The 16,131-nt window shown below is 35.1% G+C and overlaps 1 protein-coding gene across 3 annotated transcripts in view; it reads left to right on the forward strand.

The window, feature by feature from the left end:
* LOC149772838 (uncharacterized) overlaps window positions 1–16,131 on the forward strand; it is a 134,669-nt gene that overhangs the window by 105,659 nt on the left and 12,879 nt on the right. For all 3 annotated transcript variants that reach the window (XR_016417581.1, XR_016417580.1, XM_089947225.1), the window contains exons 4-6: window positions 4,006–4,386; window positions 10,675–10,977; window positions 14,926–14,953. Coding sequence is in view for 1 of the 3 variants with exons in the window: in XM_089947225.1 (XP_089803351.1) it covers window positions 4,006–4,386; window positions 10,675–10,977; window positions 14,926–14,953 (712 nt within the window). In the remaining 2 variants the exon portion in view is untranslated. The remainder of the gene's footprint in view (window positions 1–4,005; window positions 4,387–10,674; window positions 10,978–14,925; window positions 14,954–16,131) is intronic.

Below are 16,131 nucleotides of genomic sequence, written 5' to 3' on the forward strand. Positions count from 1 at the left end.
CTATACAACCAGATTAAAATCATACAATAATTATACATATCTGGTCTATATCGGGGCACTCTACAGATATTATGAACTTTTGAGAAAGTGGCTGGTGGAAGGTGAAGTTGCATGCATTTGCAACATGCATAATGCAAAGAATGTTGGCATAACAATATGTTAATTTCATTTACTCTAGCTGAAATTTCTTTGGATATTGTACTGCTTGAAATTGTACATATTCTAAGCACACAGCTAACCAAATTGCTGCTCCCATGTGCTCAAAAAAATCAGCCTGAGTTAGTCTAAAGTACACAACTGTAATGACTTTATAGTCTTAAACTAAGTACATACTAGAGTGAATACAAACAAGTTTTGTAAAACTGGAAATATAGTTTTTTCATGAAAATAGAAAGTGAAGAATTAAAAACTAACTTTTGAATGGTGACTGAAATTCTAAATAGTCAAATTCTATCACAAGTCAAAAGTACTGAATAACACAGATGAGTTCCAGTGGTAATCTGAATGAAGTTCACTCTATTGTGCTAATGTGCCATTATTCATAATGTGTCAAAATTATTTCATCCAAAATTTATTTAAATGAATTCACAATAAATCCTAAGGAGCTACTAAAGCTGAAAATCGAGCATTTTGTAAATCCAATGAATAATTGAAATAAATAAATAATTACACTCAAAGATCACAATTAGTCTCTTTTAGGACTGATGTTCATGCTAGGAATAAATACTTTCCAGTTAATCATGCCTTGTTTCAAAAACTGAGATGCAGTACAGAAAGTAGAATGAGGCTCAACTTAACATCTTCAGATCACTTTAACTATTAAGAAGATCAAGAACTTTAGCAGCCTGCCAGTCAGAAATTAGGTCAGCTGGATTTCACTTAGGAGAATCCCATGACCTGTGCTGAACGCCTCAACAATTAAAAGTACATCTCACTGTCTTGGAAACTATGAAAGTTTTCACAAGAATGACCTTATCATACAAACCTACAACTATAAAGGACATTACTATTTAATGTTATTTAGTAAATCACCATTTCAATGTAGAATCATGAAAATTAACACACAATATTGATATGCATAAAACTATCTTTAGCAATTTATTGAATTAGGAAAAACAAATTTTGCCAGAATAGAAAAAAAACAGCTACTGAATGTGCAATGAATGCAAAATAAAATGTAAAACAATAAGCTCTTTTTTTAACAACTTACCTCTGAAGTTTAGGAAGTGAAAATGGCCAGATGGAGCTAGCAATTTTTTATAGGTGTACATCTGATTTTAGTTCAGGCTGTATACTGTATAATAATCCAAATTACACCCATCAAATATTCAACAAAATAAAGAGAATTTAAAGTTCTTTTAATATTACCTAAGATATTCTTGGTCTTTTCTAAATAGCCAGTATAACCAGTGAGATAAACCTTGGAATAAATGTAGATTGCCACCTTGGTTTTGGCTTACAGTCCTCAGTGTATCAGTAAAATAAATGTTGGTTTTGTCTTACTGTTTTCCATGTATCAGTCAATACATTGTATATATCTTTCATTGTGGCTTCAGGTCTTCAGTGTATGATAGTCAAAACACATGCCTGGTTCTGGCATACAGTCTTCATTGTATAAGTAAAATGCATGTTGTGCTTTGGCTTAAAGTCTTCAGTATATCTATCAAAATACATGCCTGGTTCTGGCATACAGTCAGTGTATCAGTAAATACATGTTTCATTCTAGCTTACAATCAGTCAAAAGATATTGTTCATTCTATTTCCATCATAACAGTCAAATTACACATTTGTTCCTGGCATACTGTCATCTGTGTATCAATAGTCCTCAGTGTATCACTCAAAATGCATGTTGATTTTGACTCATAGTCCTCAGTGTATCACTCAAAATGCATGTTGATTTTGACTTGCAGTCCATGATGTAGCAGTCAAAATGCTTGTTTGATTTTGACTCATAGTCCTCAGTGTATCACTCAAAATGCATGTTGATTTTGACTTGCAGTCCATGGTGTATCAGTCAAAATGCATGTTTGATTTTGGCTTACATTCTTCAGTGTATCAGTTAAAACACATTCTTCATTCCATCTCCATTATGTCAGTCAAATTACACATTTGTTTCCGGCTTAGTCTTCACAGTTTAATCAAAATACACACTTGGTTCTGGCTTACAGTCTTCAGTGTATGTGGCTGATTGTCTTCAGTCAAAATATATGCTTCGTAACAGCAATAAGTGTTCACATTTTTTCACCTTTAGGACCTTCAAAAATCTAACACTCAAGTAATGACATGCATCACTCAAAGTCAGATATCATTTGTGACAATAAAAACATCATTTCTAAATAGAAACTAAATTCAAGTCAGCATTACTACCACTGAGCAACATGTTAGCAGTGGTCAGTGCATATGATAACTACTACTGTCCCAGGGAATAATGCACATTCAAATTGATCTGCATATAGTATATACATGGCCAGTAGTAAAGTGAATAGTTTATACGTGGCCAGTAAGACAAATACTGCATAAGCCTGCCTTGATTGTATACCCAGATTATGCTAGCATTTCCTGTCTCACCAGCATAAATAGAAACTACTAGAATGTCATTATAATGTCATTGAAATGTCAGACAAAGAAAAACATACAGTGTGTTCCATATTACGATTGTTTTCCAATCCAGTCCAAAATATTCACATCAAAACATTAAGAAAAATATCTAAACATAGTTAATTAAATATGCTTCATAAAGAGAAATAATTATTAGATGTGTCACACAGATGCACACCGCACACCTTCAAATATGCAAATATTGGTGGACATTTCTTGACTTTAAGCTGGGTCTTTGCTTTACCTTACCATTAAAAACCCTCACGATAAAAAATGTAGTTACAGAATGCATTTTTCTCCTGCAATTCATAGAAATAAATTGAACTCGGATTAGTGATTATCCCATGAGTGTAGATTGTGCCATCACTTTTGGAATTTCAATCTTGCCCCCATGGGTTGGGCTTGGAGTATAAGGTTGAATTTTATGTAGATTTGAAGTAACTATTAAATTGTTTGTCTTGCCTATATGAGAACTGTCATATTTAGTCAATAACCCAAGGGTCAACACATCAGACCTGGACCCATAGGTCTTACCTATTGGAAATAACAGCAGGAAATCATGGTCACTTGGGCATTAAGACATCTAAATTAACTTTATGTTGCAACCACTCCTGTGGCCTAGTGTTTAGAGCATCTGCCTCAGATGTGGGAATCCATGGGTTTGATCCCCGGCCCAGTCATAACAAAGGCTTACAAATATGGTACTTTCAGCTGCCTTGCTTGGCACTCATCATTAAGAGGTCAGTGTTAAGACTGGTCGGCCTGGTGCCAGGATAATGTGACTGGGTGGGACATCATGCTGTATGTCTGCGGCATGATGCCCCAGTGCTAGACATCACTATAAACTGTCACACTGCAGATATTGTAGCAATATGACTGAAAAATTGTTAAAGCTACATTAAAAATTCAGATCACACACACACACACTGTATGTTGCAATTATGTAATGAAGAAGAAGGCATTATAAATATTGCTGATCATTAGAATGTTCACTATTTCCTTCATGTTAAAGGCTTTAGTCATGATATGAGACCACTGTGCTATTGTGACATATTTTACATGCCTGAATCTAATTAGTACACAATTTTACTCCTTCACATAGTGATATAAACACATGTATATTACAAGTGATCTATATCTACTATGGTTACTCATTCTTTTGATCACATTACTCATCTTCATGATCTTGATCTGCTATGGTTAATATTAGAAAATTCGATTTACGTGCAAATATATTTTTGTCCCTCTAATTGTGGCTTTCCCTTCCCCCAGAAAAACTCCTGTGGACACCCATGATCAGCTGATACAACTGATACATATTTTGCATGCCTGAACCTAAAATGGTACAGCTATGGCTACATACAGTTACTCATTCATATCATGAATTAAGATAACTCTTTTTTTCAGCTCCATCTCCCCTCCCCAAAATACTTCCCCCCTGCATAGTTGGTGTGGCTGTCATAGTCATCTTCCTGATCTTCTTCTGCTGTGGATGTCTGGATTGCTGCAAATGCTGCAGGATTTTTGATCACTATAAAGAAAGCAATTTTTTCTATGTGACCTGGTATTTCATAAAGAGAGGATGTTGCAGTTTCTTCTTCTGTAAATCTGGCAGCAAAAGGGGGAAATGTTTCTGTGGCTATCATAAAGGGGAACGTTGTGGAGGATGCCTTCCTTGTCGCAAAAAATATACATGTGGTTGGCCAGACAACTGCAAGACTATGGACTCTGTCAGTTTTGGTTGGTGCTTCTGCATATGCTGTGTGACACCAAGGAGGGAGGAAGAAGGTAAGTTTTGTTTTACAAGGACTTCTTGTTATTTTAGCTCACTTAAGCAAATGACCAAGGGAGAATACATCTGTTACATGTCATGATTAACCAGTTGCTTCTTACCAATCTAGAGTACATAATTTCTTAACTGATTTCAATCAAACTTGGAATATGGGTTTATATCATCAGACTCTCAGACAATTCAGTAATGAGCAAAATCCAAATATTGTAATGAGGTGATCAATCCATCTAATTGGTTGGGTTTGTCACTGCTCTGGAGGCCATATGTTTTATCTGAATTTTATTTAACTAGTCTTGGATTATATGCCGTTGTCATTTAAAATCAAAGAGTGATTTGATAAAACCTCAAGCCTGAAATGCCTAATTCACAAATATATCTCTATCTTTAATTATTATCAAAAGTCACATTTTAGCCTTAAGTTAAGAAGCCTTAAGTTAAAAAGATAAACTTTGTCTAAAAGTAAGACTAGAGAAGAAGATGTCAGTTCACTTTTTGAATCAATAATAAAAATAATAATGACCTTATTTAATGAGGGTAACACAATTAGCTAAGAACTAATCTGATCATACAACATAATTGTTTACAGGGTCATTTAATCTGAAAGCATGATTATGGAAAGTAGAGTTTTGAGAAAAGGAAAGTTTAGTATTGAATGCAGTTTTACTTTTCTTGATTTCTTTTTGACAACTTTTCTGATGTACAGGGTGCTGCAGTATCTGAAAGTTCTTCACTTGTAAATGCAGCATGTGTATGATATTATTCTGTCTGTTTTGGTTATGCAGCTAGATGAAATTTTGTTGGAAGTAACTAAGTTTGGAGATCTGTTGAAGAGTTCACATTTCAGTTTAGGATTTTCTAAGAAAAAGTACATGTTCATCTCTGAATATATTGATGAAAGTCTGAATATATGTAATGAATCATAGTTATCTTGCCATAATGAAAATTGTTTGTTTCTGGGAGTAGGCATCACAAATCTGATGTATCCATTATATTACTTAAGATGCAAAAATTATCTTGTTTTAAAAGGAAAGAAATATCCTTGTTTAAAAGAAAACAAAGGCCTATTTCCCATTAAATGATTTATCCCTTAGTAGCAAAATCTCTTGTTTAAAATTGTTACTTTGTTCTTTTATGATTTATTGAAATTCATTTTCTGGACTTCTGGTATCTATATAGTCACCCTATATTTGTATGATTCCTTTGTGGCCCAATTTTCTTACATTCTGTTTGGATATGAATCTCCAGTTTTTACATTTTGTATATATCATATATGCAGAATTTATCATTATTTGTAGTAAACTGTGTTCAGGGGCCTCAAGTGGCCGAGTGGTCTAAAGCACTATCCCTTATGGATCACTGCTATCTCACCTCTGTCTGCGTGGGTTCAAGTCTCAGATTCAGCCAGTGTGGTACTGGGTATGTGAAAAAGCTTGCCAGTAGCTTCTCGTGGATCAGTGGTTCTTTCAAGGGTTTTCCCAGGTTCTTCCTCCATCATTAATACTGGCCACCATGTATAGCCTATCAAGTGCTGAAAATGGCATTAAACCCTACAACAACAACAACTAAACTGTGTTCAGTTGTAGACATCTGTATTTTATATATAGTCTTTAAAGAATAGTATCAGTTATATTCTGTCAGAATTCTGTGGATATTATTGTCATTGAAACATGAGTTTTGTTGTTGTTTTAATTTATATTGAATATTGACTCTCTGGGCAGTAAAGAACGGTAATGACATTTTAAATTACATTCCATGAACATTGTCATGTATGATATTGGTATAGAAGACTGTTTTTATTTAATAGAGTTTTTCTTTTACACCAGTTTTTAAGAGAAAAATTGTTGGTAAATGGGACACAGAAGAAACTTGTAACAACCAACTACCTGCATAGCATTTACCAGTTTTGTCCTTTCTATTGTCTCTAATCAGATGAGGTCCAGGATTTCACTAAAAACAGATGAATTTAAAAGGTGCCTTACTATTAATCACTGGAACTTTAAATGTTTTCTATCACTGAGTACCTTGGGTATCAGAGGAGGATTTGACAGTGTATTCAGAGATGAATCAGTCTCATTGGAGGAAATAAACAAGTGAATTGTGAGTGACATGTCCTCTCCCCCCCCCCAGTGAGTAGGATCATCACTCTCTCAATTCCCTCCACGAAGATCCGATGAACAACTGCTAGTCTCTGGCCACAACTCACTGGGCAGGCCATTCTCCCATCCTAAGGAAGAGTAAGGAAGGTCTACAGCATGTCTCTCACCTTTTGGTTCCAATAGGTAATAGACCATCCCTTGTTTTGGAAGCTTGGTCAAGCAAAATATGATGGGGTGGTCCTCTCTACCATAAAACAGGATCATGGCTTTGGTTCTGAAATTTAAGGAACTACAAGTGAATCTAGATTCAAATCTGATGTAATTAAAGAAAGAGATGGACTTCCTTCTGCAGAAGATCGAGTGCAGTAGAGTGGGTGTTCAGTTACTTGTCTTCACCTTTCTACTCCCAGGTTTTCCTGGTTCCCAAACAAAGTGAAAATTTTTATCTAGTTGATCTGCCTTGTATATATCTGCAGGAGGAATCCTGCAAGAAGGAGACCACAGCCTAGGTCAAGAATGTTGTATGACCCAGTTACTTGACAGTCTCCATCAGCCTTCAGGATGTGTACTTTTACATGACTATATTTTCTTCTCATGCAAAGTACCTCCAGTTTTGTTTGTTCAGTGAAGTTTTCCAGTTTTGAATTTTGCCATGCAGCAAGCCTTCACATCCAGAAGTTTTACCCAAGTGATGGGAGTAGTAAATGCCACACACTTAAGGTCACCAGTATTTTTATGGTGAGTTAAAGTCTCTCAGACAAGATCCGGTTCGCATTTGTGACTACTAGACTGAGACATTTTCCCAACCTTTATAAATTGTTGTTGGTTCTATCACAAGATTTTGTGGGGATGAATTTCCTCATGAATAAAGGATTAGTCCATGTCCCATGGGACAGAGTAAACAGAAACTTGAATGTATGGGAGGTACTAAAAGCCCATACATTGTTATCAGCTTATCTATATTTTTTCCTTCTGGGAACCATGTACTCCACAGCAGATTTGGTTCCCACAGAAGAATCTACCCACCATTCCAACAATTTGATCAGAGAACCTGGACAGTCAACACTTTTTCTCTGAAGTGGGATTATCTGTTTGAATGTGTCTTTCATTTGTTCAGGAATATCCCCCAAATTCTTAAAAAGGTTAGCCACTCCAGTTGCCCAGTGGTTAAAGCATCCACCTCAGATGCAGGAGGTCACGGGTTCAAACCCTTGCCAAGTCATGCCAGAGACTTCTATTTTTTTAAAAATGGTACTAGCAGCAGCCTTGTTTGGTGCTCAGCATTAAGAGATTAGTGTTAGGACTTGTCAGCCTGGTATCAGGATAATGTGGCTGGGTAGGACAACATGCTACATGTCTGTGGCATGATGCTCTAGTGTTAGACATCACTATAAACAGCCAAACTGCAGACATTGTAGCAATATGACTGAACCAAATTCTAAGCTACAGTAAAAATTCAAATCACACACACACACACTTAAAAAGGTTACAGACCTCCATTGCTAAGCTCACTTTGAAAGCCACTCTATGACCCCAATCATCAGGGTTCAGGTATCCAAATTCTGGCCTGCTGTCAGACAAGCCCAGGATATGGCCTCAGAAGAGGGACCTTCTGTTGCATCGCAGGGGATTTCTCCCACACAACAACCCAGGGATTCACCAACTTTATGTTTGGCTCATCTAAAATGATTTATCCACCCGGGCATGTTTTAGAGAAAATTTGCCAAGTGCATTGTTCAGGCTAGAAAATGCTCTCTGTGCAAGATCTATGATGGCAAGTGGAGTCTCTTGAGATTGAACCAATAGTAAACATGTTAATCCTAACAGCCCCTTTCTTCTTTTCCATTTTGAAGAGAGATAAGGCTCAGTTTCTGCTATGAAAGCTATCACCCCCTTTTAAAAACATTCAAATGTTCAAAAGGTCCAGCAGACAGTTCAGTTTCTTATATTACCAATCAGATGTGCCTCACTCTCCAATGTCTAGGTGGAATATCATGTGTGTCTTGTGGTTTTTGATTAAACTCACCTTTGAACTGTTGGGTGAAACTTATTTAAGAACCTTAACCCAAGATTGGTGTCCTTGGTATCTGTGAGATGAAAAAGTTAGCTTCATGCCTTATGCATAGAAACTGTGAGGCTGTCTGCAGTTCAGTGGCAATTAGAGTCAATTTCTTTCCTCAGCCAGCCAGGTTGTGTGGCAAAAACAAAACATGTTTGTTAGTAGCTTCATTACCTCTACAGATCCCCAGTCTTAGTCATATATATGCTGGGGATCATCAGGAGTGTATTATATTTCTTTTTAACTGCATCAGAAGGAAGAAGAAAAAGTCAATATTGTCTTTTCCTTTTACTCGAGTTAATATTTTGGCTTTCATTTTTATGAGGTCGATTATCATGACTATCAACAGAGCTTATCAATCCCTTACAGAGAGGGATCTTTCATTCATGAACAATAAAAACCATGTGGTCTAAGCCATGGCTACATCTTGGGCCTATTTATCTCATTCATCTCTGGAAGACATGGTACAATCTACATTTAGGTAAGCACACACTTCCTTCTTCTCTAGTCCTCCTACTTCGTGGAAGTGGTACTAACATTAGCATATATGTGTCAATGGAGCAAGCTGGGTGTGATTCACACCTGGCACTGTTTTAGCCTAATATAACAAATTTGAACATATTCCTTGCATATAATCCAATAAATTGAGTAGGCCTCTTATTTAATTCTGTAAGTATCACAAATTATTGTATAAATAGTTGTAAAATCTCGTTTACCTTTCTTGGGATCAGTTTGTAGTTTCAACCACAGCAAATCAAGTTGAGGCTATGACATCATAGCTACCTTCTTCTTCTCCTGCTGCTTTTGTTCCATGGTGCACCAGCATGCTTGGATATTTACTTGATTTTCCAATCCAGATATTAAAATATAGTGGGGGGAGGGGTTGGGGAGAGAGTTAAACTATTGCTATTGCCTGATTCCCTTCTTCCTCCCCATTCTGATGTACCACTAGTGGCCTGTGTTCCTGAAAAAGGATGAGAACTACCGGGTATGCACTAAGAGGCATATAAAGCCAATTAATGCCAATTAATAATAATAATAATAATAATAATAATGGTAATATGTTATAATAAGAAGAACAGGACCGACAATGACAATGACAACATAAACAGGTTAATAATGTATCCGATGATGAGATCAAGAAGAATACAGTAATATGTAATAATTCTTAAGCTTTACCTGTACTGGTTATAAACCAGAGAAGTATATGAGATGGCCTATTTTTCCATTTGTCTATTATCCATCTCCTTCATCAGAGGTTTTCATATTTGAGAATTTCAGTGAAACTTTATACAGGTATTTATCTTGAGGTCTTGTTAGTGATAAATAAAACATAGTCGCACTCCTTCATCCATCATACCACTAAAAGCTTAATGATTCTTACTGGGTTTTTCCAGGTTCTTCCTCCACCAGCTATACTGGCTGCCTTGTGTAGCCTAGCATGTGCTGAAAAATAGCATTAAACCATAAACAACAACAACTATAAGTCTTCACATAAAGTCTAGAAGGTCAAAAATGAAAATCATGAATATCTTATATCTGTTGTGACTGCCATAACCATTTTGAAAAATTAGTCGTCACTACTCATGAAGTGAAAGTCTTATTGACATGGCATTTTCAACAAACTTTCTGAAGCTCTTTAGCTGGTGCTAAATGGAAATGTTGCTGATTCTAATATTTATTTCAAAATAAAAGGATGGGCTTCTTAATAGTAATTATCCTCCCAACATTTTCTATAGCTATGAGGTGGACATCAAGCATATAGACTTGTTGTCAGGTAAATATGACACTTGTTGGTTTTGCGATTCACAGCATGAGAGGATGAGATCTGAATATAAGTATTATTTATTTATTTATTTATTTATTTAAATCACATAACATTAGTTGCAATAAAATGGAGATAATTTATTTTAAGATTTTGTAAAAGTTCAAACTTTGGTTGTTTTTATGTCTTGAATTTACTCTGTCAGGGCTTTAGATAATGATTTAAGATTGACAGTAGGTATACAATTGCTATTCATAAAATAGGTCAAGATAAAAGTATATGTTACTGAACATATAATTTGTAATTTTACATGAAAATAAGGTTATGTTTATGTATTCAATGCATCCTTTATTTATTGTTTCAGATCCAATAATAGTGTGCATTGACAATAAAGATGAATTATTTAGACCTGCAGATGATAAAGTGACAATAACATGTTCTGTAAATGGATATGGACCTGGTGATATAAAAACTGATTGGACTGAGCCACAGGGGAATGAATTTAAAGACAGCACAAAGTATAAAATAACTCCATACGACAAGGACACTGGGAAAAGCTCTCTCACTATTTCATCTTTTTCTAGCAGTGACAATGGACTGTACACTTGTCAAGCTACAGATGGAGAGGGATTTTCTGTAAAAGATTCCATCGTAATCACAGTACATGGTAATTATGATAACATAAGTATTTGCTTTACATATTTATTAACCAAGATAATTAGCATTTTGATTTTTCTAATCCATTCAACAAACCCATTTCAAATTTGATAGAATGAATCCAAGAATAAAAACATTTAAATTCTGCACAGAAGATATTGATCTAATATTGTTAAGATTGTTCTTATTACTTAAATAAGAAAAACATTGTAATGATTTCTGAAATTCTGGTTATTACAAGTTGAATGTTGATAACATTTTACAGAAGGCATCCAGACCCAAGGCCTTATATTTTTCAAATTTGATTTTGATCTGCCATCTGCTTTGTTTGCCATTACTACCCAGATTTATTTTTACAAAGTGCTCCTGCATTTGGCATGTTGGGTAGCTGTTAGTCAATTTAGAGTTTATGGGTCCACTTGGGTAAATGTTGATGGATTGCCATGAAATATTATGTCATTGCCTTGATTTATGCATAGTGACAAATCACTGCTCCACAATTTCTATAAGAGTTTATGCCTTTTTGACTTGTAACTGAATGCAGTGTATGACACAGAATCATGTGAATATAACTATTCTCATATTTTTAATTTGATTACCATGAAACTCAGTCATACCAATGTTATCGTCTGATGATTCACATTTAAAAAATCCATTCATTTCTTCAATTTCTGTTAGAGTTATTACCTTTTCCTTGTCATGTAGCTGAATGCATTTTAAGACAAAATCTGGTGAATGCAACCATTCTCACATTTTTATTTGATTACCATGAAACTTTGTCATCATTTGCAGATCAGTTTAATTTCCTCAGTTTTTATTAGTTAGTGCCCATTTGGTCTTGTAGCAGTGTACAGCTGTATTGACAAAATGTCAGTACAGTGTGCCAGTTTTTTATGGAGTCTTTGGTCAATGTAATGGTCATCACTTGAAGATGTGCATATCAACATTTCTAACTGAACTGTCTCAATGTTCTTGATGGAGTGATATAACCTGTTTACCACCTGCATATCAATAAATCACATTGCTCATGCAACTTTTATAAGATTTATTCTCCAATTTTGCTTTGAGTTAAATGCATTGTATGAGAACATATGAATGCAGCTGGTCTCACTTTTATGAATGGAAACAGCATGAAAACAGTCCATGGTCATCATCAAAGCATTAACGTGTCAACAAATCACTTTGCTTCAACAATTTTTTTTAGAGTTATTGCCTTTTTTGTCATGCACCTGCTTGCTTCTTATGACAGAATCTTGTGAATCTAATCTCGTACTTTTTAATGAACCAGATGCAATGTGAGACAGAATTTTGTGACCACAACTTTTCTTGCAGTTTTGAACTCGAGTGTCATCAACCAGAATTACTGATGAGATGGCCTTTCGGTCATGCAGCCATTCACAAGTCATCAACACTGACATCCTAGCCATCCAGTATGGTCAACATTGCAGCTATTTTGAAATGATTTGTATCACCTGTCCTCTTAAATGTAATGTCATATTGAATTGAGCTTTTCACTAGAAGATGTTATATTACATTTAATTAAGCTCTACTTTTACATCATAAAGAGATACTCATTTTAATCAATTTTTAAATCTGTGCTATTTTCAGAGTTACCCACTTATTGAGTCACACCCATCATGGTGTAAAAGTGGGATGCAGAGAGACAAGGGTACTTGCATGAGTAAATTATAACCAATCCTTGTGTTATTTCATATGGAATTTTCATATTTATATATAGACTATCTTAATTACAAATAGCAATAAACCCTTTTCTATTTGTATTAGTCAAAGAGGATGACCTTGAAAATTATATACAGCTTACAGATACTTCTGTTTTGAATACTTATTTTAAAAAATTGTTGAGAGGACCACACCTTAACAATGAAACTGTAAGTAATTAGTCACGGTTACCCCATATTGTAATTACCGAAACTATTAAAGAAAAGGACCAATTTTCAGAAGATGGTTCTATGCAAATGTTACATGTTAATTATTTAGCAGTTTTGAAATTAAGCTTGGGGGAATCACATCATTAATGTATGTTGATTATACCTGTAACAAGATAACCGGGTGGGATATTTCAGATTGACAACAGAACACGTTTTGACGACACAGATATATATGGTTTAATGTGATGATTTATATGAGCAGTAGATTATGAAGATGTGTGCGTATTTATAATTCAAATATTGGATTTTTTAACATAAAACGCATAGATTGAAAGATGGAAATAAAAATACAAATAAATTAGTTCAGTAACACAAAAAAACCACAGGATAAATGATTCACAAATGATTCAATAAAGGAAAGATGAATATAGTTCACTCAAATAGTAAACGATGTAAGCTTTTTACACATAGTAAAAATGTATTCGCTCAGGTAGCGAAATTATGTCAGGATAAACACAAGAATGGATATACCATCTATCTTTCCAGTCTTGAATGATACACTGGGTCTTACTAACCCAAAATTAGCCTACAGCTAATAAAATACATGTATGAAGATACACTCCGTTACCCGTGCACCATATCCGCTCCACAGCTCCTACGAATCAATTTCACAACTGCTACAGACTCGGGACCCTCGGAATACTATGATCACTCGGAACATTAGACCCTCCAGACACTCCAAATATTAGACCCTCCAGACACCCTGGTCCTTTGACGGACCTACAGCTGGGTCACCTTAGTCACTCTTGACATTAGACACTCCGGACACTAGACATTAGACACTCCGGCACCTTAAACGCTCCGGACAAAAGGACGTTTCTACACTCAGACAACACCGGACACCCCGGATATTCCTACCCTCAGACAACACCAGACACCCCGGATATTCCTACCTTCAGACAACACCGGACACCCCAGATATTCCTACCCTCAGACAACACCAGACACCCCGGATATTCCTACCCTCAGACAGCTGAAAATATACCCGATACAGTGTACTAAACTTGATACAGACATAATAACGTAAGGACGTCATACATGCTAAGTTATAAAGATTATATTATGGCAATTACAAAATGACAGGTTCAATGGTAAACCTAACCCTTCTCGATAAGACTATAGTAAACAATTCTTTTTAAAAAAATGTAGCTTTACATTACCAATAAATCCTGTACTACGTCGCAACAAGAATAAAAAAAAATGCACGCATTATGCTGTATAAAGAAAACTATATAACAAACATGCAAAGGTAAATATGGTAATACACTAGTTATCACTTAAGACCAAAAAATTACCTACCCCTACAGTTGGAGTTGTGAGAATCCTTTAAGCAGGCTGCTTGCTGACAAAACCATTAGTATTGTAAAGACCCTTTACATACAGTAAAGTATTTATACGTTTAGACTTTCCGTTTTGCCATATCGAAAGCACCTTGCACGTGTGGCATAGGACGAATCATACTCACGATTTCGAAATACAATAGACCATATACATAATCACCCTCGGGTATTGTTGTACAGCAAAAAAACGAAACCCGAGTACATGTATTTAATGAATAACATTTACACCATTCCGTGACAATACTTTGTATGTAGTTCAAACTTTGTGTCAATAACTTCAAAATCTCTCCCAAAAAGGCAAGACATTGCATTTGGTGTGATTTGGATTTTTAACATAGCTTTAACAATTTTTCAATCATATCACTATGATGTCTGCAGTATGACAGTTTATAGTGATGTCTAGCACTGGGGCAACATGTCACAGACATGTAGCATGATGTCCCACCCAGTCACATTATCCTGTCACCAGGCCAACACTAACCTCTTAATGCTGAGTGCCAAGCGAGGAAGCTGTTAGTACCATTTTTGTAAGTCTCTGGTATGACTCGGCCGGGGATTGAACCCACGACTTCCCTCTTCTGAGGCAGATGCTCTAACCACTAGGCCACGAGAGGTAACATTTGGTGGAAATGTTCTTTATTATTATAATTTTTGTTTTCCTTCCACCAGATGCTGAAAGAAACACTAACAGAAAAGGGTGAGTGACATTTTTGTATTATGTTGTGTACTGTCAACTTGTCTCATTTTCATGCATAGTCCAATGGCTGTACAAATAATGTCTGAACATTTCTTGGTCATTGTTAAGTGAGTCATGTACCATTAACTTTGCCATCTAATTTTACATACTGTTATTGTCCTAATTTTTCATGAGACCAGGTAACTTTTCATAAAATTAATAAGCAAGCAAAAACATCAATTGTCATAAGACTTTGGTTTAAGTGCAGATTTACATTCCCATATATTGACATACCACAATTATAGCAAACAATAAATAAGGCCATATATTCATATCCAGAATTATAGCAAATAATAAATAAGTCCTTGATTCATATCCAGAATTATAGCAAACAATAAATAAGTCCATAGATTCATATCCAGAATTATAACAAATAATGAATAGGACCATAGATTCATATCCAGAATTATAGCAAATAATAAATAAGACCATAGATTCAACAGTTATTTGTATTAAGCTTTGCAAAGCATACTGATTTTTTGGACATTAAGAAAAGGTTTGTATTTTGCAAAAGATATGTATTTTCAATGGTAAAATATCCAGTGACTACTTATTCAATCATGTTTTATATATCTGTATTTTTTGCCTGCCATAATGACTGCACATGTTGTGGTGTTTGCTGGTTTTGTTCCTTGCTGCTTCAGCTGGATATTAAGCTTGTATTGAGTTGTTTATGATCTTGTGATAATTTACAATTGGATGTTGTGTTTTGCTAATGCAATAATTTAGTAAGGAGCATAATTATGAAAAAGATAAAGAGTTACAGGCATCAAGATGCAAGTTTAAGCAATATGCATTTCTCTCTCTTTCTCTCTCTCTCTCTCTCTCTCTGCATCATTTATATCAATTGTATTTATACTAATATTCTGTGCACAAATACATACAATTTAGAAAAAACTCTAGATTGATTATATTAGAAAGATGAAGTTATAAGCTACTTTAAATCAAATTTCACTGATTTATATTCTACAGATTTTTAGTATAGACATAAGCAATTTGATGATACAGCTTTTACTGTAACTTAGCTTTAAACAAATCATATCATTCATACAAATTAAGTAATGTTAGTAGTGAGATATGGTATTTATTAGCTTGAGAAGATTTTTATCATGGTATTGTGTAGAGTAGGCTGGATGCTA

The sequence above is a fragment of the Sinohyriopsis cumingii genome, unplaced genomic scaffold (genome assembly GCF_028554795.1).
Source record: "Sinohyriopsis cumingii isolate HCF-2022 unplaced genomic scaffold, ASM2855479v2 utg001110l, whole genome shotgun sequence".
NCBI classification, from domain to species: Eukaryota; Metazoa; Mollusca; class Bivalvia; order Unionida; family Unionidae; genus Sinohyriopsis; species Sinohyriopsis cumingii.